The following is a 23,934-nucleotide window of genomic DNA, read 5'->3' on the forward strand; positions in this document are numbered from 1 at the left end:
TGGTTAGCTAACCCAACTCCTAGCCTTTGTATGAGTCCTAAGTTTTTGGTTTTCCTCCTATTTTGCTATTCTTCCCCTCCTTGCCCTCATCTACTCAAGTCATTTAATCCTTCTAATTCTTTCTTTGTATTATCTCTTAAATCCATCCTTTCTAGTCTGCTTCTACCACCCACCCTCATACCTTTTATTTCTTCATAATAATTATATTCTCCATAATAATTTTCCAACATTTGTACTCCCTCTTATTCTGTCCCCTCTTACAGTCATTTAGGTGCCACTGATTTACCATTATAGGACTCTGATGCTTAGGTCACCCATTACAAATTATTCAGGTTCATACCTTTAGAACCCAGTTGGGATTAATCTAAAACCACAGGCAGTTTCTGGGGTGATTGCAACTGATTTATCCTGCGCACAGATAGATTGCTGGGAAGTTCTTTGAGAACTCTACTTCCCCAATGGCACTTCCTTGTGCTTCCAGCCTTCTAGACATGAGACACAGGAAACCACATAACTCATAAAAAGGATTACCCAGACTGGTTCCTAGCACCACCTAGAGGCCATGTCCACAAAACCAGGTCCCAGACCTAACTACAAGTCACCATTCCCAAAGAACACCAGTCTAGCTTTGTCACATTCTGTTTTACTAGAATCAAATTCATGACAATGACAAATACTGTCCCAGTGCTTTCTTATTTACAGTGTCTTCTTGTGCCCAGAAGTGTAAACCACTTTAGCTAACACTACCTTCCTTACCCTGTACTGATCTTTCCATCAGAGAAGTATATATAGCTTTTCTCCTTTTATCAAAGGAGTTTTGGCTATCCCAGATGCATGTCACTGCACAACCAATATAATCCTTCCTTTTATTCCTGCCAAATCAGTTTTTATGTCATTTCACCATTCAAATGATTTCACATTGCCAGCAGGATAACATCCAAATTATTTCTTCATGATTATAACCTATATTCCTACCCTTATCTCCCACTACTTACCCTTCTACTGTTGCAATTAACACTGTCCCTCAGAGCAGTATTGTACTTTTGGTTAAGTGGTGGTGCTTAGGAAGACTTCAGACACTACCTGTGTGATCCTAAGCAAGTAATTTAACCCTATTTGCCTCAGTTTTCTCATCTGTAAAATGAGGTGGAGAAGGAAATGGCAAATTGCCCCAATGGCTTTTTCCTAGAAAACCCCAAATAGGGCATGAAGAGTCAGACATGATTGAAAATGACTGTACAGCAATAAATCTGCTGTAAGTGTCTCTTACTCTCATCTCTACGTATGTGAATTATGCTTTCTCTTTCAGACTCAGCTTAAATCTCACCTCCTACATATAACCTTTCAAGATGATCCCAGTTTGAAATATTCATCACCCTCTTCTGATCTCTATATAATGTGACAGATGATGATAACAATAATCACATGTTGTCTTGTAGTCTCTTCTGTTTGTTACTTTACAATACTATTTAAATCTTAGCGTAAAATGTAAATGTTCATGCTTTTGTCTACTTTAACTAGACTGAAATTTCTTGAAGGTAAGGCTCTATAAATACCATGCAGTAGTACCTACCACATCGTAGGTATTCAGTGAATGTTTACTGATTTGATTGTTCATAAATGGTCGTCATAACTCTGGATCAGGCAGAAATCTTGAAGCCCATCCATTTCTCTCCCTTCATTTTACAGACAAAGAAACTGAAGCCCAGGGAGGTTAAGTGAAACTTACCCTATGTCACCTAGATAGTAATTGTCAGAGGTGAGATTTGAACTCAGGTTTTCTTATTCCAGAGCCAGTGTACTTATTCCACTGGGCAACACTGAAGAAGTACAAAACTTGGGGTGGGTTTCGTGAGAGAAGGTCTTAGATGAGAAAAAGAGGATTTTTAGAGATCTTAGAGAAAATAAAGAGTCTAAGGATAATAAGAATAGGAGCGGGCAGCAAATAAAATATTAGGGCATGTGTTAAAATGATATTGAATGGTGGGAATGAATGTTGAAGTTGTCAGGAGAAAATGAGAGAATGGAAAAAAGAACTGATGCCTAACTGTAAGGTTAGTAAAATTTTAATCTTCAACTAAATACTGCCTCCAACTATTCTAGATTGTGCCAGCTCTTACATGGAAACTGTTGGGGACCTGCCATTTATAACTTTCTTAGCCTATAGGCTTTACATTCCAAGTAGATGATTATATACCATGTGTTCAAATTGTAATTATCTGGTTCAGTTATTAATGACTGTAAGTGCTGAATTCTTGATTCATATGAACAGAACCTGGAGCAGATATTAAATTGTAGCAACCATTTTGGAGGATAAGCCAATAAAGTTTGAAATTAAAAAGCTTTCCTCAAAATGTAGGAAATAATAGAATTTATATATCAAGGTAGGAGAAAAATCTACATGTTAAAATCTCAGCTAGATGATTTTGTCTGTCTTCATGAAATGGATTTTAAGGGAGAGGAAGGATTGTTTGGGTCTTTGTCTCTTGTGTTTCTGCATTTAAAAGAGAAAAAAGATGTTATTGACAGCCAAACTGGAGTTTTTTTAAATGTTTGCAGAAATTTTGTTAGGAACGTATGGTTTTCAATGTAATACAATCAACCTTTGATTTTGTACTCTGTTGTAATAAGGCGAGTGTGTGTGTGTGTGTGTGTGTGTGTGTGAGAGAGAGAGAGAGAGAGAGAGCGCACTAGGAACACTAGTTTGAACTGATTTGAACTAATAAGAGGATAAAGCAAAGTCCATTTGCTTCTTTATATTTGACACCAGGAAATGCTCTTATCATATGCACACATCCAGGGATTCAGTACTTTGTGGTTCCTTTGAAACAGCCATTAGCTAGTTGAATTTTACCAGCTCACCACATGTGGCGAGTGACCATACAAACATAGGAAAATATTGGCATGGGCAATTAAAACCTGTAGAGGATTTGTCCTTTTAGTGACCCTAACCCAGTTAGGTAGCAGGGCCATTAGGCAAGACAGAGCCCTGCTTCTGGAAGCTGGATCATGATGTTGAACAGTTTTTAGACCTTTTTATTTGAAGAACCACCCTGCCTACTTGGCACTTAGTAACAGGCTTTACTAATGCATTTTGGAAGGTGGTATAATTTAGCCATAAATGCATTTAGCGTCCAGTTGCCATAGATGTAATTCTTTGTGGGGTAAAAGTAGAACACGAGACATAAAAGATTAAAAGGATAGAAGTTCAGTAAAGTATTCTGTCTAATCATATAGAAATCCTTGATAGAGGGTGGGCTAACTCCTGTAGTTTAGATGCACTGTGAGGAAGTAAAAAGAAACATGGAAATACATGTAAGGATTGGAGAGTGAGGAGTTGACCTTTATTTTATAATAAACAAGTACAGAATTGATAGAAAGACTGTGAATATATTTGGTTCTCTTACATGATCATAATAATTGATTCTTTGAGAGGGCTTAAATGAACAATTGGGCATTTAAAGAATTGAGGGAGGAAAAAAATAGTGACCAAAAACTGTCTAACATACTGAAGTAAAATTTATGTAATATAACCTGATACCATCAAATTCTATTATCATTATGATTCTTAAATTGTTAAACTGCAACATGATTATGAAATCAAAGGAAATTATGAGTTCTAAGGAATGTAGATAATATAAAATGAGATCAGTACCCTGCAAATATTGTCATCCAATATGTTTCTAAAGGCATGTAAAAATGGCAAAAATGTATTTTCAGTAGCTACCATAGTGATCTATGGTAGAAGGAAAATTGAAAGTAGGTAGTAGTCTCTTAGTAAATTCAGCCCCACAGAGCATCATGTCTGTCAAAATTGTGAAGATTTTTGTTAAATTTTGTTATATTTTATTTTCATAAATTTCTAGACTTGTACTTCTGAAGTTTTTCATTTTTTACACATTTGGCTTTAACAAACATGACCCAAACACCTTATTTAAAATCCATTACAAACCTTGACAGTACACTTTAGAAGGGCTGATTTTTAGTCTAGAGATAATTTATGAATTGAGGAAAAAAAGATAATTTATTTTAGTTTTATCTCTATTTCACTAATATCCCTATAAAGAATATTGTATGTAGCTACTTTTTAAATAAAATTGGAGTTATATTTGCAGTAATTTTAATCATGGTCTTTTACTAAACAGAATGGTATTTTCTGTGTAAAAAAAAAAATCATAATTCTTCATGTCAAAACTTTGTATTACCTCTAACAATTTCCTTTCCTCATCATACTAACATTGTCTCCACTGCCCCATACCCCCATCTCTTACTGCATGTAGGAAAATGTAGATAATGACAAGTTAAATTGTTTGCCAACGAGTATGAGTGTCTGTTTATCAGTCTATATGTCTGTGTGTCAGAGAAGAAGAGGAGAGAGAGAGAGGGAGAGGAGACAGGGAGAGGGGGATTACAATGTATTAATGAGCATTAAAGGATGAAAACAATCTCCCCCCAAATATCAGTACAGACAGTTCTCAGCTTAGTGCAGACCCCGTGGCCCAAGTGGCCTCGCTCTCCCTGCTGCTCTGTGCCTCTATTGCCAGAGGGGCTTCACTGCACTGCTACCCCTCCTGCCACCTTCAGGACCATGGAGTTGAGTTTTCATCATGTGATTTTATGAAACAAGAACTGTATACTTTTACATATAGGAAATGAGTAGTATATGTGGCCTCTGTTTGACATTAGCATTCTTTAGACACAGGCATCTTGGTGGTACAGTGGACAGAGCAACAGGCCTGGGGTCAGGAAGACCTGAGTTCAGATAGGATCACAGACAGTTACTAGCTGCCTCAGTTTCCTCATCTGCAAAATGAGATGGAGAAAGAAATGACAAACCACTCCAGTATCTCTGCCAAGAAAACCCCAAGCGGGGGAAGGTTACAAAGACTTGGGCGCTACTGAAGAACATCAACAAAAAACTCAGATTCTCTCTTTGAAGACTGTCTTGCAGATCACTCTTTCTCAGTGTTCTCACCCAGTTCTATGGCTACTAACCCAAAGCAGGACTGGGAAGGTTGTTCATACAATGAAGTTAGGTAAAAAACCAGAATTACTACATGAAAAGAAATCTGCTTAATTTATACACATACCATAGATACAATGCTATGAATTTTGTGCTGAAATGAACCAGCCATATGGTTTCTTGTCAGATGGTTGGCTAAATTTGGCCATTAGAGGCAGGTGGACATGAACCAATCAACATTCAGATTTTTAACCTCATAGATTCCCTATTAAGTGTGCTCATGCATGGTTGAACTGTGATGAAATTATCACTTGAGAGAACTCATGTAATAAATGATAGTAAAAAGTTCATAAACATGAGAAAATTGTTGGACTCAAAATAATTGATTGATGGGATCCCACAAGTTACATTGACATCATTCTTTTGTAGAGCAGGTAGGTCATCTGTGCATTTTTTGTTTGTATATGGGGAAAGAAGGAATGCTATAGCCCTGAAACTCTCTAGTCCCTGGACTCCCTGCTTCCTGGTTCCTCTGGCTTTCAGTGAAACCTTAATTCTTGAGAGAAACTATTATTAATAACTGATGATTTGGGGAGATTCAGAGTTCCCCCTTTTCTCTATCCTCATTTCAGCACCTTAGTCCCTGAAGGTTGAACTCATCTTCTCTTCTATCCCCACCTAACCTTACAAAGAATCTCTAATCTAAGGTGAATTCCATTCAGTCAACCTTCGGTAGAGATAGACCCTTTTGTCTAACTTGCCCAAGGCTGGGAATGGCCTGGGTATAGACACAGTTTCTCTTTCCAAGGCTGATGTGATGTCACTCTCTACCCCTCATTCTAATATTCATTCTCTCATTAGCTTCCACAAAATCAACATTGACCGCCGTCCTTTTGAATACTCCTCCTAGTGAGCCAGCCTCCCTGATTTTCCTTGTTCTAAGAGAGCCAAATGACGGTCTTTTTATTAAAATGCTGGCGTTATCAAGGAAGTGATTAAATTACCCAGAACTTATGTCTCTGGAACTTTTAAAAATGCCACATTCTAGAGACTTTCCTCTGTTGATTATTTCCCATTTACCCTGCATGTAGTTTGTGTATACATAGTTGTTTGCAAGTTATCTGCCCCATTAGATTGTGAGCTCCTTGAGGGTTAGGACTGACTTTTGCCTTTCTTTGTAACCCCATGCTTAGGACAGTCTCTGGCACATAGTAGGTGCTTAGTAAATGTCGACTGTCTAATAGAAGGTCTGTGGGCAGCTAGGTGGTGCAGTGGGTAGAGCATCAGTGCAAGAGTCAAGAAGACCTGAGTTCAGATCTCACCTCAGACACTTGATACTCACTAGCTGTGTGACCTTGGGCAAGTCACTTAACCCCAGCTGCCTCATCCTGGGTCATCTCCAGTCATCCTGATGAATATCTGGTCACTGGATTCAGATGGCTCTGGAGGAGAAGTGCGGCTGGTGACCTGCACAGCCCTCCCTCACTCAAAACAAAGTCAAGTGCAAGTCATGTCATTATTTCTCTGATGGCATGGTCTTCTTCAGCAATGAAGGATGAACACACAAAGGCAGAAGGTCTGTATTCCTGCTGGGTATGTTCAGGTCACATGGTTGAAAATATTAGTACAATAGAAGGAAAGATCTAAAGTGCCTTTGGGTTTAGCTAGTCCAGTGTCTTCATTTGACATACGTGTACCCTGGAGGCCCAGAGTGCTCAAGGGATCTGACCAATATCTCACAGGTAGTAACAGATACCACACCACACTGCTTCTTAATTAAGATGTCATCTAAATATGTGACAGTAGGGCAATCAATTAAAGTCTTGGAGGCTTTTATTTTTAAAAAAAATTGAAAAATGTGATATTACCAAACAGAAACTGTATTGATAATGCCTTTGTCATATCCTAAACTCTGACCTCAGGACTGTTGTGAGGCTCAAATGACATAGTGAATGTAAAACACTTTGCAAATCTTAATTCATATAAAGATGCCTATTATTGTCATCATCCTCTGATCACCTGGTGATCGCTGATCCTCTTGTCTAGATCCTCTTGGAACCTTCCACTGCCATCCTGCTGAGCTTAAGCGGTATTTATAGAGAAGTACATAGGGGTGCTGGTAAATATTTAACAATTAGTTTAGGGGGTGGGGGTGGAAATGTGCATATGCATACATTTTAAGTTTAATTGCATTATTAACACTTTTCTTAGTTTAGAATCAACAAAACAGTAAATCAGGCCCTGACATAAGAGGGCTTTGAGATATAACTGTTTTGATTAAAAATTGAAGTCAGTTTGCAGGGCTGTTAAAGTTGCTACCACCATATCCCAGTGACTGATCTCAGTGTTTTCTTCATATAATGGTTGTAGATACCCTTGAGGTATACTTTTACCACTGATCTAGATACCTTTGAGATTTTTGAAATTGTATAACTTCTTGCAAATGTTGCAAAAGTTATTGACTGAAGGGGATCAGACAGGTGTAAGTTAAATGAGTATCCTATAACTAATTATTTTCTTCTCCCTCCCTCAATTTTTTTTTAAAGGAAATTGATCCCCTAGCCAGAGAGCGAAGGGAGGTGGAATGCGCTCTCTTAGAAGGGCAGTGTGGTATAATAAAAAGAGGCTAGACTTGAACTCACTCAATAAAATCATAGAAATCAAACTAAGAGGCCTTGGAGGAACTGTGGTTTCATCTGGACAACTGCTTCTTGTTTCTTATGTGGATTTTCTTTTGCAGTATGGCTAATATGGGAATGTTTTAGATGATTTCACATGTTTAATCAATATCACATTCCGTTTCACCTCAAGGAGTGACAAATGTGATAAGGATGTGTCAGGTAGAGATGTGGTATGAGGACATTATAGTCAGAAGACAGCATGTAGGTAGAAAAATGTGAGATATGTTCTAGAGACAGTAGTTTGATTAAAGTGAGAGGGGAAGTAGTAGGAGACAAGCTGGGAAATTAAAGTCAGAGCTCCACAATAGATACCTAGAACCAATCTGTGAGAATGGCCTATTCTAGTTTCAGGGGCCCCCCATTATTTTTGCCATCAATAAAAGTTCTCTTCCTGGCAATGAAAAGATACTTTGTTTAGTTGTTGTTACTCATTTGTTTTTCAATCATGTCTTATTTAGTGACCCCATTTGAGGTTTCCTTGGCAAAGATACTGGAGTGGTTTGACATTTCCTTCTCCAGATCATTTTACAGATTAGGAAACTAAGGTAAATGGGGTTAAGTGACTTGCCCAGGCTCACACAACTAGGAATTATCTGAGGCTAGGTTTGAACTTAGGAAGGAGGAGTATTCCAGAATCTTATCTTCCACATGACTTTGCTGCCTCCTTCGTTTTGTATTAATACTAATTTTCTAGATTACCAAATACAAAGTATTCTGCCAAGAAATTCCATGCCTACACTAGCCCTAATGGACAGTATTCTTCACTCAGCTTAGATTTGTGCTGATGTCTTCCTATAAAGCATGAAAACGGGGATCATACTCCCTGGAAGAAAGACCCTCTTTCCTTGATGCCCTCCTCACCCTGATTCCTGATGTTTCTCTGAAGACCCAACATCCATACCATTCTCCGACTCTGCTAATTTTCTTGGCACCATACAGAATGTCAGTCTTGTGACTCAGGTGAGACCTTCCTCAACATGTGGCAGCGAAGTAGCTAGAGGAATAAAGTGAGACATTTCACTCTTTTTTTTTTAATCTGATATAGAGCACTCACTGTAGAAAAATCCAGCAACAGTTATAGGCAGCAACACTGAATCCCCCTGCTAAGCAGATAAATGTATTAGCCAAGGGCAATAGTTTTTTGAAGTAAAAGTTGTTTGCAAAATGTCACAGAGAGGGATGATGGAAGGTAATGATCAATATTCCCTCATAAAAGTGAGAGGAAAATGAGTTGGTGCTAGATCCATCCAAGCTTCATCATCTTAAGACCATTTGTAGATGAAACTAGAAAGGCATTAAACAGACATCAAAGGAAATAACTCCTTACATATTTATAGTGATCAATGCTCATTATTGAATGAATGGAAAAAGCATTTATTAAGTTCTTTGTGCCCATCACTGTGTCAAGTATTAGGGATACTAATAGAAAAAGAAGATGGTCCTCTCCTTTCCAAGATCTCAGATTCTAATTAAGGGAGACAAGATATTTAGAAGTATTCATCTTAGGGTTCATGGAAAGACCCAGAGGTCTCAAGGGTACAGAAGCAGGACAGATAGCAAGGGTCAGTAGTACTTAGGGTACATTGGAAGGGCACCTGAATGTTCTCTTACCACTCTACTACCATTAATCAGAGGGGAGTAGACCTAAGGGTCAGAGTGGAGTGGGTATTCTGACTTCTCTTTAGCACACAGAGGTGTATAATATCACTAGCCAGGAAGAGAGCAGGGAAATTAAACAATGGCAGAAATATTGGGCATTGAGGGAGAGGGAAGCTTACTTGGCATGAGTCCAGAGTGGGGTCCTCTAGTTACCTTATGCACACTGGGTAGTTGGTATGGGAGAGGAAGAGGGTGGCCCCATTCATCAGTTATGAAAAGCATAGCTTCCAAGAATTGGGATCTCCTAATTCTACTCTGCCCTTGTTATGTTTAGTTCTGGGTGCTAAGACATTAATAAGCTGGAAGAGGGTAACCAGGAGGCTGAAGGGTCGGTCTTGTTCCTGTCATATCAGGAACTGAGCATGTTTAGTCTGGAAAATAGCAGGGCTGTGCTAGCTGTCAAGTATTTGAGGAATATGTGGAGAGGGATTAGATGTGTTCTGTTTGACCCCTTTTTGCATCCTCAGCACTTTGCACGGTGCCTATCACTTAGTAGGCATTTAATAAACATTTATTAACTGACTGACTGGCCTGAGAGGACCAAAGAACCAGGAGCAGTGGGTGGAAACCACAAAGCTTCAGATATTTATTAGTGGTCAGGAAAAAAAAAATTCTAAAAATTAGAGTGGAATGATTTGCTTCAAGAGGTGCAAGAGGTAGTAATTTCCCCCTCCTTAGAGAACTTCAAGTAGAAACTTAATGGGATAAGTTGTCAATATATTAATGTTGGGGACTTCATTCATGAATGAGTTGTACCAAATAGAGGAAGAGATCTTTTCTAACACCATGACTTCTGTGAGCCTGTGATAGTGGAACCACCACATTTGGTTTCTAACATTTCAGTACTTGATGAGATATTTGTGAGAAAATGACTAATACTTTAGACATGATCACAAAGAATTTCTACACTTGAACAAATATAATCACTAGAAAGCTAGTCTAGAGGTGACACAATTTTGAAGATACTTATGGCCTGATTGTTTCAATGTATCTCAGAGTGGAATATGAAAAAAGATAATGGTCACAGCTTTTACCAAAACGAATAGCTAGAAGGTTTCAGCAACTATGAAACCATATGCCTGCTTTCCCATCTGTCCAGAAATCTTTGTTAGGATGGTTATGTGCTCATTGAGTCATATCATTGATGAAAATATGAGAGGGGAATTTCAGAATATTTTCTACAACAGATGTTTTCTTTATGGTCAGATAGTCACAGGGAATATAAGACCCTCCTTTTTTGTTGTTGTTAAGAATTTGACTCAGAACCAAAATGCAACATTTAAGGTTGTACTCAATAAAGATATCTCCTGTGCTTGGACTAAGATTATGTAAAACAGTGAAATATGATTCCAATAGTAACTTTACTCAGTTGTTTCCTGAGAGCTGACATTAAATAAATTTGCATTCTCTAAAGTCATAGAATACACTTTGTACAAAGTCCAAGCAAAAGAATGATTTCCAGTTCATGACAAGAGTTTCTAAAGGGCTCCTATTTTCAGAAAGCATTGTACTAATTACGTTGAGCCCTGGAAAAATATAACACCTACTTCCCCAGTGAAACTCACACCAGTGCTTAAGAGAATGGGGTGATGTTATCTATAGTAGAAAAAGAAAGCAAATTAATCTTGCATATCAGTTAGATTATAGCATGAACCTGGATATATATGTTATGCATGTATTTATTTTATGGACCTCACTGATGGACCATGAGTTGTAGTACAAAGAGATCAAGTTGGATCAGATTGAAAAAAATTCATCCTTTGCACTGCATGCTTGGCATACATTTATTTCCTCACCTTTGAATCTTAGAATCCCTTGTTTCCTTCAAAATTCAACACAAAGTCACCTTTTACTTGAAGCCTTTATTAATCCTGCCAGCTACTAGTGCCCACCTTCATTATTCTGTATTTGTTTCCCCCCCAACTTAGCATGGTGCCTGAGGGCACATAGACACTTAATAATTGCATATCAATTTGATTAATTGTCTGACTTTCCATTTGGGGAAGTGGTCCTTCTTTGACCACATATGAATATGGTACTCTAATGAAGTCTAGCTGGTCCTACAACTCATATTCCTCCTTCTTCCCAGAAATCTTGGTACTGATGTGGTGGTTCCACTACCCACCTTCATTTTCCTTTCTTTGCATTGTTAAAAGAGTTAAGGTCAGGTCCCAGCTTATATATGTGAGATACCTTTACTTGGCTCTTTCCTTGTTTTCTTCTCCCGTGTTATTATAGTTCCTCTCACAGAATACCAGCCAGCAAGCACTTATTGATCCTTTGCTAATGTTCTAGGCACTGACTGTTAAGTCTTGGGGCTCCAAAAGAAAGAAAGAAAATGTAGTCCCTGCCTTCAAGGAATTTACATAAGGGAGATTTTCCATAAGGGGAAAGAATATGTATAGACTAAGCACATATAATATGAATACACAGTAATTTAATGGAGAGGAAATGACCCCTCAGGAGATGAAGAAAGGTCCCTGTGTAGGAAATGGGGCTCCAGTTGAACTTTAGAGGAAACTCAAGCCTCTGAAAGGCAGAACATATTTTAGGCATTGGGGAGAACCTTAGCAAAGGCATGGAAATAAGTGATGAGCCATCTGGTATGAAGACCAGAAAGAATATCAGTTATGCTGGATGGAAGCATTTGTGAGTGGGAATAACATACAAGACTACAGAGGTAGCTTGGAGCAGTAGTTGATGCCCCACTGTGTTCTTTTTTTTTACTTTACTGTGTTCTATCCCAGTTGATAAGTTAGCAGTGGTTCACAACACCTGACCCTAGAAATATGTAGAGATTTTATAGCTATTCAGTTTTACCACCAAAGTAAAGTACATCACGGAAATATAACATTGCTATGGGCTCCTTTATGTATCATATGTACATGCATGTTTATCAATACGTTGGTATTTGTTAGATAGACAGTATGTTATAGTGAAAAGAGTGCTGGACTTTGGAGGAAGATGACCTGGATTTTCAACCCACCTTTGACACTGTGGGCTAGTCTCAAACGCTATGTTTCCGTATTTGGACATGAGTATAATAATAATACTTATGGATACTTAGCAGCAGTTGCTGTGAAGATCAAATTGAGATTGTGTGTGTGTGTGTGTGTGTGTGTGTGTGTGTGTGTGTGTGTGATTTTGGAAATATTGAAATATAGAAGTTATTGTCTTTTGTAAATTCTGAGGATCAGACAAGGATCTTTTATCTTCTCTAAAGTTTATATTTCATCATCTAGCATGAGTCTTAATAAGTATTCTACGAATGAATAAATAAACATAAATTATTGAAGTGTCAGAATATTTTGTAATGAAGTCCTATATAGGTGTGAGTTATTGGCATCCACCTTAACCTTTTCCTTGCCATCCTTACTGACCTCCTTGAGATCATAATCTAGATAGCATAATCCATTCAGTTTGGAAACACCCCTTGGAGATGTGTTGTCCAGATTGGTGAGTCAACTAGAAGAGAAAGCACTTGGTTTACTTTATCTAGCCAGCCCTAATCCACAGGTTTTGTTTCACATTCTACCTGAGCAGCCGTCCTGGCCCCTACTTTCATCTACTCTCCAACTTCCTATTACCTCTGCCACCCCTTCCCACTGTTACTTCTTGCGTCTGTGAACAATAATCACATCAGTGCTACCACTCCTGCCTATGACATGCTCCCTTTCTAACACACTCGTATGTCTTGTCTTTGCTTAGTAGAATGTTAGTTCTGGACAGGGTCTCTTGATTTCGTGTTTATATCGCCCGTGCTTAACACACTTAATATTGTAAATACTTTTCACTTCCTTCCTTCCTTCCTTCCTTCCTCCTTCCTTCCTTCCTTCTCTCTTTTCCTTATCTCTTTATTTCCTTTCTTCCCTCCTTCCTTCCTTGCTCTACTTAGTAGTCTTTTATGCCAATAATACATTTTAATGTATAGAATTTAAGCCCTTTTAGCTCTTCTTTCTGGAGGTTTTGAGAGAATAGGTAATAAACAGCTACCTCTCACAAATGGTCTGGCAGCCAGCTATACATCATCAGGATTTTAAAACTGAGAGTTTCCAAGTGGTTCAGTAAGAGATTCCACTTATAGATATGCTGTGGAAAGTAGTGTCTTGAGCCTCTGGCTACTAGTGGCAATTCTCTAGCAAATTACTTTATAGTGCTTTCTATCTTGGGATGGAATTGGGTAATATGTTTGTCATTTGTACTTATGGCAAATAGTTAACCTACTGGTACAAATGGATGCTCCAGCAGGAGACCAGAAATTCTAATTGCACTAGGACTTTCTGGGTTTCACTCTGTACCAACATGAAGTTAATTAGACTTTCCACCTTTTCTCTGTTTCCTTCTCCAACATTTGCTTGATAGTGGTGAAAAGTATGTTGTTCTATTTGTCAAAAGGTTGGTAAATAAGAAGGCCACTTCTTTGGAGGCCAGTGCTCTATGATGTGTCAACAAACTTATGTCATGATCTTACCCTTCCTTTCAGCATTTATCTGTGATGTTTGTTCTCTAAACTCCTCATGGAGCAGCCATAGCACCTGCCTGATTTCACATATGGGGGTCCAAGTTATTGTTATTCAGAGTTGATGAAATATGAACTAATTCTAATTTAATAATTGCAAGGTTCAGGGAAAGTGTTATGTTAAGCAATAGCAGTTGGCCATGTGAACTTTCAGAAGCATTCCAAAACACAGTCCCAAGTAGAGATAAGATCAAAAGCAGCTTTTACTTCAGGGAGGATTATATTATTCCACGGTATTCTAGAATAAATTCCTTTAGCAGGAGAAATAAAGCTCTCTGATACTTTCTTTCAAATCCAAATTTCTCTTCATGTCTGAGACCAGAATAAAAGTGGAACATGGGAGGAATGAACCAATCATTGTTCTTTCAAAATGAAGAGTCCTCATATAGGGTGTCCCAAAAGTCTTATTGCAGTTTCAAATTATTAAAGCTTAAAATGGCACTAAGCCTTTTGAGATACTGTCTATCTGAAGTAAGATTTCTTTAGCCCTTCTCTTTAAGGGAACCTGCGTTCATAGGAAAGACTGCAGAAGTCTTACTTCCAGTGCTATGCCTCCAAGAACTCCCTGACACTTTGAATTGGGAAAAGTCCAAAAATTTCTGAACTCTGGGACTGCCCCCAGTGACAGTTGTAATAGTTATCACATTTTTTTAGTTAATGAAATTATCAGGCATTCTAAATGAGGGACATATATGTGGAGGGGAGCCTCTCCTTAGGACTTAATATCTCCCATACTTTTATGAAATTTTAATAACTAAAAAATTAATAACAAATATTTAAGGGTAAATTCAGCCCAGGGAATGCTGAAGAAGTTAAGAGCTTTGTTTGGCTAGATCATAGACTATAGTAATGGAAATAGTATGAAATAAGTCTGGAAAGGTAGGTTGGAGCCAGATCGTGGAGGGTTGGAATATCAGACCAAAGGAATTTTTAGAAGGCTTTGGAGAACCATTCAAAGTTTGTTTTTTGATTTTTTTCCCAAGAGAATGAATTTGTCAGAGTCAGTGAGTTGTTTCCAAACATCCAAGGTAAACTCAGATAAGAACATGAGGGAACTCTTATGAAACCGTGAAAAAGCCTTAATAGCCTGGTAGTGCAGAAAGAACATGGGATGCACCTGGGCTTCAGGCCTAGTTCTAAGAGCTGTGTGACCCTGGATAAATCATTTCAGTTTTCTGGACCTGTGTTTTCTCATCTGTAAAATGAAGGGTCTGAACTAGATGATCTTTGAGGTATTTTCTCATTTTGGCATTTTTTTGAGCTTCTGATTTTGTAGCTTGAGGCAAGAAATTAGATCATTTTTCCTAGCTGGTGAATTGAAGTCTAACATAAGCAACAAAAGATTGCTGAATTAAAGTGAGCCTGGCTTATGGAGTCATAATGGGTGGGTTGTGTTCCTGACTTTGCCCCTAACTAGGTAGGCTTATAAACCTCTTAGGCCAATCAGTCTCTGTTTTTAAAATGATGGAGTTAGACTCTGGCTTCCAAGCTGACATCCAGCTCCAGAATACTAAGATGTGGGCTGTTAACACAAAAGGAGTAGCAATAATAATATTAGTATTCAAATAGCACAAAAATATTTTTTCTTGTTAACTGTTTTATGGCTGATTTTTTTTTCCTGTTCCAGGTTCACCTATTTTTTGGTGACTTCCTTTGACTGCTATTTAGATTTTCCCTTTGCTTAAGCATAATTTTTACATAAAGTATTTGAGGTTGGTTGTTGCAGAAAGTCTATGATTTCCATGACTTGCGAGGCATTCTTTGGCCATCAGTGACAAGGTACCTTATCTGGGCCAAATTCATACGAGAGTGTTAAATTTCGCCAGCCTGACAACCTCCTCAGTACTTATAATTAAATGAAATTTTCTTGACTTATGTTAATAAATTTATTTTTGTATGACATCTAACTGTTCTAGATGAACAAATGTATAGGATGTTTTGTTTATATTTTTAATTTTGTAATAATGGTATTCATGAAAGAGTGTATGAATTAAAATCTAGCCAGTTCATTGTTAACTTCTGAATTTCCTTGATTCTGTTGCTACTATTGTAATATTGATTTTAAGGCATTTTTTCCATTAAGATATCTATGTCATAGGATCAATCAAGTAAACAAAACAATCAAGGACTGGAGGCAAACATTAGAAACAGTGAGCAATAAAATACTCCCTTATTTAGCCTTTTTTTTTTTTAAAGTAAGTATGCAAACTAAATTTTAAACAATTGAAATGGCCAAGTATCTTTTTTTTTAATTTTAATTTTTTATTTTTTTAAATTTATTTATTGAACTTTTAACATTCATTTTCACAAAATTTTGGGTTCTATATTTTCTCCCCATTTGTCCCCTCCCTCCACCCCAAAACACCAAGCATTCTAATTGCCCCTATCACCAATCTGCCCTCTCTTCTATCATCCCTCCCTTCCCTTGTCCCCATTTTCTCTTTTGTCCTGTAGGGCCAGATAACTTTCTATACCTCATTACCTGTATTTCTTATTTCCTAGTAGCAAGAACAGTACTCGACAGTTGTTCCTATAACTTTGAGTTCCAACTTCTCTTCATCCCTCCCTCCCCACCCATTCCCTTTGGGAAGGCAAGCAATTCAATATAGGCCATATCTGTGTAGTTTTGCAAATGACTTCCATAATAGTCGTGTTGTGTAAGACTAACTATATTTCCCTCCATCCTATCCTGTCCCCCATTGCTTCTATTCTCTCTTTTGATCCTGTCCCTCCCCAAGAGTGTTGACTTCAGATTGCTCCCTCCTCCCATTGCCCTCCCTTCCATCACCCCACCCACCCACTTATCCCCTTCTCCCCCACTTTCCTGTATTGTAAGATAGGTTTTCATACCAAAATGAGTGTGCATTTTATTCCTTCCTTGAGTCAAATGTGATGAGAGTAAACTTCATGTTTTTCTCTCACCTCCCCTCTTTTTCCCTCCCCTAAAAAGTCTTTTGCCTGCCTCTTTTATGAGAGATAATTTGCCACATTCCATTTCTCCCATTCTCCCCCCAATACATTTCTCTCTCACCCCTTAATTTCATTTTTTAAAGATATGATCCCCTCCTATTCCATTTACTCTGTGCTCTCTGTCTCTGTGTGAGTGTGTGTGTGTGTGTGTGTATGTATGTAATCCCACTGACTACCCAGGTACTAAAAAGTTTCAAGAGTTACAAATATTGTCTTTCCATGTAGGAATGTAAACAGTTCAACTTTAGTAAAGTCCCTTATGACTTCTCTTTGCTGTTTACCTTTTCATGCTTCTCTTCATTCTTGTGTTTGAAAGTCAGATTTTCTTTTCAGCTCTGGTCTTTTCATCAAGAATGCTTGAAAGTCCTCTATTTCATTGAAAGACCATTTTTTCCCCTGCAGTATTATACTCAGTTTTGGTGGGTAGGTGATTCTTGGTTTTAGTCCTAGTTCCTCTGACTTCTGGAATATCATATTCCACTCCCTTCGATCCCTTAATGTAGAAGCTGTTGATCTTGTGTTATCCTGATTGTATTTCCACAATACTTGAGTTTTTCTTTCTAGCTGCTTGCAATATTTTCTCCTTGACCAGGGAACTCTGGAATTTGGCCACAATGTTCCTAGGAGTTTCTTGTTTTGGATCTCTTTCAGGTGGTGATTGGTGAATTCCTTGAATACTTATTTTGCCCTCTGGTTCTAGAATCTCAGGGCAGTTTTCCTTGATAATTCATGAAGGATAATGTCTAGGCTCTTTTTTTGATCATGGCTTTCAGGTAGTCCCATAATTTTTAAATTGTCTCTCCTGGATCTATTTTCCAGGTCAGTTGTTTTTCCAATGAGATATTTCACATTATCTTCCATTTTTTCATTCTTTTGGTTTTGTTTTGTGATTTCTTGGTTTCTCATAAAGTCATTAGCCTCCATCTGTTCCATTCTAATTTTGAAAGAACTGTTTTCTTCAGTGAGCTTTTGAACCTCCTTTTCCATTTGGCTAATTCTGCTTTTGAAAGCATTCTTCTCCTCATTGGCATTTTGAACCTCTTTTGCCATTTGAGTTAGCCTATTTTTCAGGGTGTTATTTTCTTCAGCATTTTTTTGGGTCTCCTTTAGCATGGTGTTGACCTACTTTTCATGCTTTTCTTGCATCTCTCTCATTTCTCTTCCCAGTTTTTCCTCCACCTCTCTAACTTGATTTTCAAAGTCCTTTTTGAGCTCTTCCATGCCCTGAGCCCATTGAGTGGGCTGGGATACAGAAGCCTTGACTTCTGTGTGTTTCCCTGATGGTAAGCATTGTTCTTCCTCATCAGAAAGGAAGGGAGGAGATATCTGTTCACCAAGAAAGTAACCTTCTATGGTCTTATTTTTTTTCCCTTTTCTGGGCATTTTCCCAGCCAGAGACTTGACTTCTGAGTGTCCTCTCCGCACCCACCAGGCCTCCAGATCCACCCAGTTAGTGCTTGGGGTCTGAGATTCAAATGCTGCTTCCCAGCCTCAGGGCTTTTGGTAGGGGTGAGGCTGCTATTCAGTGTGAGATTAAGTTCAGGTGCTGAAGTGGGGGCAGGGCCAGTTCCCTCAGGGGGTTTATGTGGAGACCTTCAACAATGGATCCGAGCTCCTGCCTGCTTTGGGAGCCCTTGTCTGCTGCTGCCTCTGCTGCTGCCTCCCAAGGGGGTCTGAGTTATGGGGACACCCCCGCTCCCCTCTCGCCTAGCCAAAAAGACTCTCTCACTGACCTGTGGGTGGAGGGACCTGCGCGGCCTGCTGGAGATTCCATCCCTGAAGCCTGCTGGGATCTGCTCCTCCTGGTGCCATGCAGCCAAGGCAGGGCTGGGTTTTGCTCCGGGTCTGGTGCGCGACGGACCTTTCGCGTCGGTTTTCCAGGTCTCTGTGGAACAGAAATCTCTTCCACTCAGTTGTTCTGTGGCTTCTGCTGCTCCAGAATTTGTTGGGAGTTCTTCTTTACAGGTATTTTATGGGCTGTGGGTTCGGAGTTAGCATATATGTATCTTTCTACTCCACCATCTTGGCTCCTCCCCCACAAGTATCTTTTAAACAAGCATGCCAGCCACATCTGGATGGAGCCTTGGTTATAGCTAAAGAAAGATCTAAAGATGGCATTATAAATAACTCAGCAGTACTCTAAGAATTGTACATAATCCTAAAATGAGTAATTACCTGAATAGATTGATGATTTTCAGATTTTAATCGTAGGAATTCAGATTTTCTAATAGTAGTTACTATTCAGAGGGGTTTAAGAAAGATATTATCCTAAAAGGCATCCTGTGGAGAACACATAAATTAGAACCATAAATTAAACAGATATGTATACATGTTTGGACAGAAAAGTGGGAGAGGTTCTGGCAGAGGGACCCCTTTCCCTAAATCTTCACAAAATTATTCTTATCAATAAGTCAAGATAGTAAGACATAATATTAGTCATAATAGATTTCAGATGGACTGTAGTTTCACAAAATTGAAAGATTAGTTAGCAAGAAGTGCCTGCCACTTTTCTAAGTGCTGGGATGCAAAGATAGGCAAAAACAGTCTTTGCCCTTAATGAGCTCACAGTTCAGATTCTGATGGAGGAGAGAATCTGCATACAGTTCATGTTTCTCTCTCTCTCTCTCTCTCTCTCTCTCTCTCTCTCTCTCTCTCTCTCTCTCTCTTTCCCTCCCTCCCTCCCTCCCTCCCCTCTCCCCCACCCTTCCCTTACCTCTGTTCTGTCTCACACATAAGTATGCACATGTGCATTTGAATATATATTTGCATATGTGTATATAGCCTCAGAAAGACTTCTTGCAGAAGGTGGGATTTTAACTAAAATTTGAAGGAATCCAGGAGGTGGAGACTGAGATGAGGAAGCAAGTATTCGAAGTGGGGAGATACTATGTCTTCTGTAAGGATGAGGACAGCATTGTACTAGATCAGAGTATGTGACAGAAGAGTATGGTGGTGTTATTGTCCTTTGTTTTTGAAGAGGACCGATGACATCACAGCTCATGTGTTGACTTGCATGTGAATTGGATTTAAGTGAGGCAGAGTTGCACAAAGTCATCAGCCTCATTCTCTTAGAAAACTGAAGGTAGAAAGGGGCCAGGTTCTAAAGGACTTTAAGAGCCAGTTGAAGGTATTTGATCTTGGAGGTAATGGGGAGAAGCCTTTTGTTAGGATAAAAATAAGTGACATTAATTATAGTGTCTTTATAAAAGATTGGATCTTATTCATTATGCTGACTACTTTTTCTCACGTTGACACACATGTCTCTAACAATATCAGCAGGGGCAGGGATTTGGCACTGCAACTGATCAGCCCTTTTTAGGCAGGCACACAAGGAATTTTTCAACTGTAGATGAGAGGAGGATAGGTTGGTTGAGCCTGAAGTAAATAAACAGGTAATTTTTCTTGAGAGGGAGAGAGATATTTAATGAGTACTTGTTTCCGAATGGACTTCCTGGGAAATTTCTAGCTTAGTACATACAAATCTGTCAAAAACAATTTCCATAAATTGAGGATTTAATTCTCAATATTCACTACAAACAAACACACATATACATATACAGTCTTATAATTAGAAGCTCTCTTGGGCCTAGTTTAGCCTGTCTTGATGAGAGTGAGAGGATGCTATTTGCTTCTTCCTTATCAGGAAGAGGAAAAACTCTGCTGCCAGCCTGCCAACCTGCCAACCTACCCACCAGGGAAAGAAAGACCATAAAAAGGGCATAGGGTTAATCCAGTGTGTCCTTAATTCAATCCTACTACTTCTCTGTCAGTACTAGCATAATTAGCTTCCTTCTTACAAAATTTCTAATTAAAAGTTGGAGGCAATTTAAATCTGCTTACATTTTGAAGTCTAAGATAGTATCCCTGAAGTTGCAAATACCTTTTAAGAGGCCATTCAGGTTTTGAGTCAAGGATATCCTGCTCCCTTAACAACCTCATCTAATTGTCCTCTCAATCTAGTCATATCAGCTGTTGTCAACCCTTTGTTCTGAGGCAGGAACTGAGTGGGAAAAGAAGGAACTAGTTATGCTTTCCTGTCCTCATTCTGAGAGGTTAATAGAAAATCTTAATATGACCAAGAATAGCTAAGCTGGCAGGTGTGTTCCTAACTTCATCTGCGTAATCTTTCAGCCAATCGCTAATTTTCATATTCCCTCCTTCCTATTCATCAGTTTTGTGTGTGTATATGTACATATCTATCTAAATCTATATGTATATGTAGATACAGATAGATATGTATGTATATATATACGCATATACACTTTCTCATCTAACTGAATTTTTTGTATCCAGTATTTATGTATGTATTTATCTCTGTATTGTGAATTCTTGAGGGATAATGGGGGGTTGCATTTCCTGTAGTATTTAAGAATAGGATCAGTACTGTAGAGGACAGGCTTTGTGGGAAATGTGGGGGTGCAAGAATGGGGGGAGTTCCCTTTAAAACAATTCTAATAGATTGGGGGTCACATGATCCAAGATCAGAGTTGGATGAAAGTTACATAATGGGGTACTTACTATGATTGAGAAATAAAAGAAAAACTAATCAAAATTGAAAAAAATACTTCTCAAATTTATTCCAGGTTGGGCAATGCAAGCTGCTGCCTATATCTTCATTCATAGGAGGTGGAAGGATGATAAGAGTCATTTTGAAAATATGTTGGATTATTTCTGTGATATTCACGAACCACTTCAACTTCTCATATTCCCAGAAGGGACTGATTTCACAGGTAAGTTGTCTTGTTTTGGAATAATTCAATCCAACCAATATTTTAAAGTACTTAATGTGATTGTATATGTGGGATACTCTTAGGCAGATGAAGATACAAGGTGAAACTGAATGGAACTTCCAGTCTAGTAAAGCAGAAAAAGACAAATACTCATTTTTCCATATTACAAATTAGAATATGTTAAGTGAATAAGAGAAGTCAAATAGACTGATATAAGAGAATTGAGGAGGGAGACTCTCAGTAAGGCTTCATGAAAGGTGTTGTGCATAAGCTGGGCCTTGAATGAAGAAGAGGGATTTCAACAGATATCTGGCAGGAAAGAAAAGGGAATGGGGAACTAAGAGAGCCATTCCAGATGTGGGAGAAAAAGGGATTCTGCTGTTTCCACGAAGAAACTAAAGCTTGTGACTTAGTCCAGATTATCACTAGTTAGTGGTAGAGTGAATACCAACTGTACAATGTTTCTTTCACTATGGCCTGCACTAGAAATTGTTGTCCATCATGCGATTTATAACAACACTAAGTGTTAGTCCAGTGTACTAACAGGCTCTAACTCTATTGTATATTTAGGGAATATGGATAACTCATATTCCATTGGAAACTGTTTCTGTTTTGAATTTGCTTTTGTTAATCTTAACCTTTTTGACTCATTTTTCAATTCTAAAATGATATAATACCTTCACAATGACCATCTTAACAAGAGTATTTAATTTTATCCTGCATAATTGAAATTAATTTCCTTGGAAGTGGGTATCAGTATTCGTAAACTTAATAAAACATGTATCACACTAAAAGTATAGGAAAATTATCAATGGCATATGTGTTTTGTTTTCCTGGTTCTATATATGCTGTAGTATAGGATAGAGGAACTGAAAACTAGGTTTTGTCATTAGCTACTCAACCTGTGCTTAATGAGTTCTCACTCAGCTCAGCATTTGAAGGCAAACGAACTGTGTGCTCCCCCCGCCTCCCCCCGGCATTAGCCTCTGAATAAGGAGTTTGAGCTCTTTTGAGAACTTTATAGTTTAAAGATTAAAAAATGAACTCCTTTTTCCATTAATGGGAACATACACTTGCCTTTATTGCAGTATTCAGCCAAACCTACATTTGGCAATTTGCACATCCTACGTGCCTGTTCAGCTAAAGGAAGGTTTTAATTAAAATATTAGCATGTTTTTTACCTGGAAAAATATATTTATCCTGCATGTTAGAGGCTATAAGTTATTAAAAAAATTGATATATTTCAAAAAATTTGTCTGCTTAAGTAAATTTAAAAGTCTCACATTAAGTGGCAATTTGATATACAATAGTTTGGTTCTTTTTAGTATTGTTTGCATATGATTAATGGTTGCTTCTGAACATATTTTATAAATATTTTCATATTCATTATGTATAATATATTGTATTTTTATGAACTCTTTCAACATTTCAAGACAAATTTGTAAATTTTCAGTAAACTATGTAAAGCTTACTAATTTATCAAGGAATAAACAGATTTTAATTAGTAACTGATTAATTATTAACTGATAAAAGGACCAACTTAAATATCAGTATTAGGAATATGATTCTTAAGTATTTGAAATACTTTTTAGGATTAAAAAAATTAGGAGCATGTTTTAGAATCACAGTATAATTTACTGTCAGTACGTTCCAAAGCAGATTGTACTTTTCCCTTCCTCTGTCTTTTCTTTCAGTGTTATATGTTTACTAATTATCTGTAATTTTGTCTAGAAAACAGCAAGGCTAAAAGCAATGAGTTTGCTGAAAAGAATGGACTTGAGAAATACGAGTATGTCTTACATCCAAGAACCACAGGCTTTACTTTTGTAGTGGAATGCCTAAAAAAAGGTAAATATCTTTTTCAGAATATATATTTGGTTGTTGAAGGTGACTACATTGTGCAAGCTGAACTACTCAGTAGGTTCTTTCACTAAGCATACTTTCACTAAGGATGGTCGTACCTGCCCATTTTCATTAAATGCTGTTATCAGAGTGATAAACAGTGTAGTATTTGATAAAGACCTTGAGATGTGGTAGATTTTGAAGAGCATGAGGAAAGAATGGAAGACGTTTCAGCCAAGGGAATACAAACATTTTGTGGTAAGAAAATTCAAAGTGTGCTTGAGAGACAGTTTAGCTGGAGTGAAAGGTTCTCATAAAAAAGTAGTAGTTGTTAAAATGAGAAAGATTAGATTATGCAGGGCTTTGAATGCTCAGGTAAGAAGATTCCATAGCATGACTTATGGACACCCATGCTATCTACCCAGGACACTGTTGGGTTCCTCGGAGGTAGAGAAAATGGAGTTCTAGAAGGTAAGAAGGTAAGAAAGGTATATGGAAAAGAAAAAGCCATTCTGTTACCTATAGATGTCAGCTTTATTCTGTTCTCCACCTAGTACCTTTATGCTGCCC

General features: G+C 38.0%; 1 protein-coding gene across 2 annotated transcripts in view; it reads left to right on the forward strand.

The window, feature by feature from the left end:
* LCLAT1 (lysocardiolipin acyltransferase 1) overlaps positions 1-23,934 on the forward strand; it is a 133,277-nt gene that overhangs the window by 53,787 nt on the left and 55,556 nt on the right. For both annotated transcript variants that reach the window (XM_072634104.1, XM_072634103.1), the window contains 2 exons: positions 21,376-21,522; positions 23,254-23,370. In XM_072634104.1, the coding sequence (XP_072490205.1) occupies positions 21,376-21,522; positions 23,254-23,370 (264 nt within the window). The remainder of the gene's footprint in view (positions 1-21,375; positions 21,523-23,253; positions 23,371-23,934) is intronic.

This window comes from Notamacropus eugenii, chromosome 1 (assembly GCF_028372415.1).
Source record: "Notamacropus eugenii isolate mMacEug1 chromosome 1, mMacEug1.pri_v2, whole genome shotgun sequence".
Classification (NCBI taxonomy): domain Eukaryota; kingdom Metazoa; phylum Chordata; class Mammalia; order Diprotodontia; family Macropodidae; genus Notamacropus; species Notamacropus eugenii.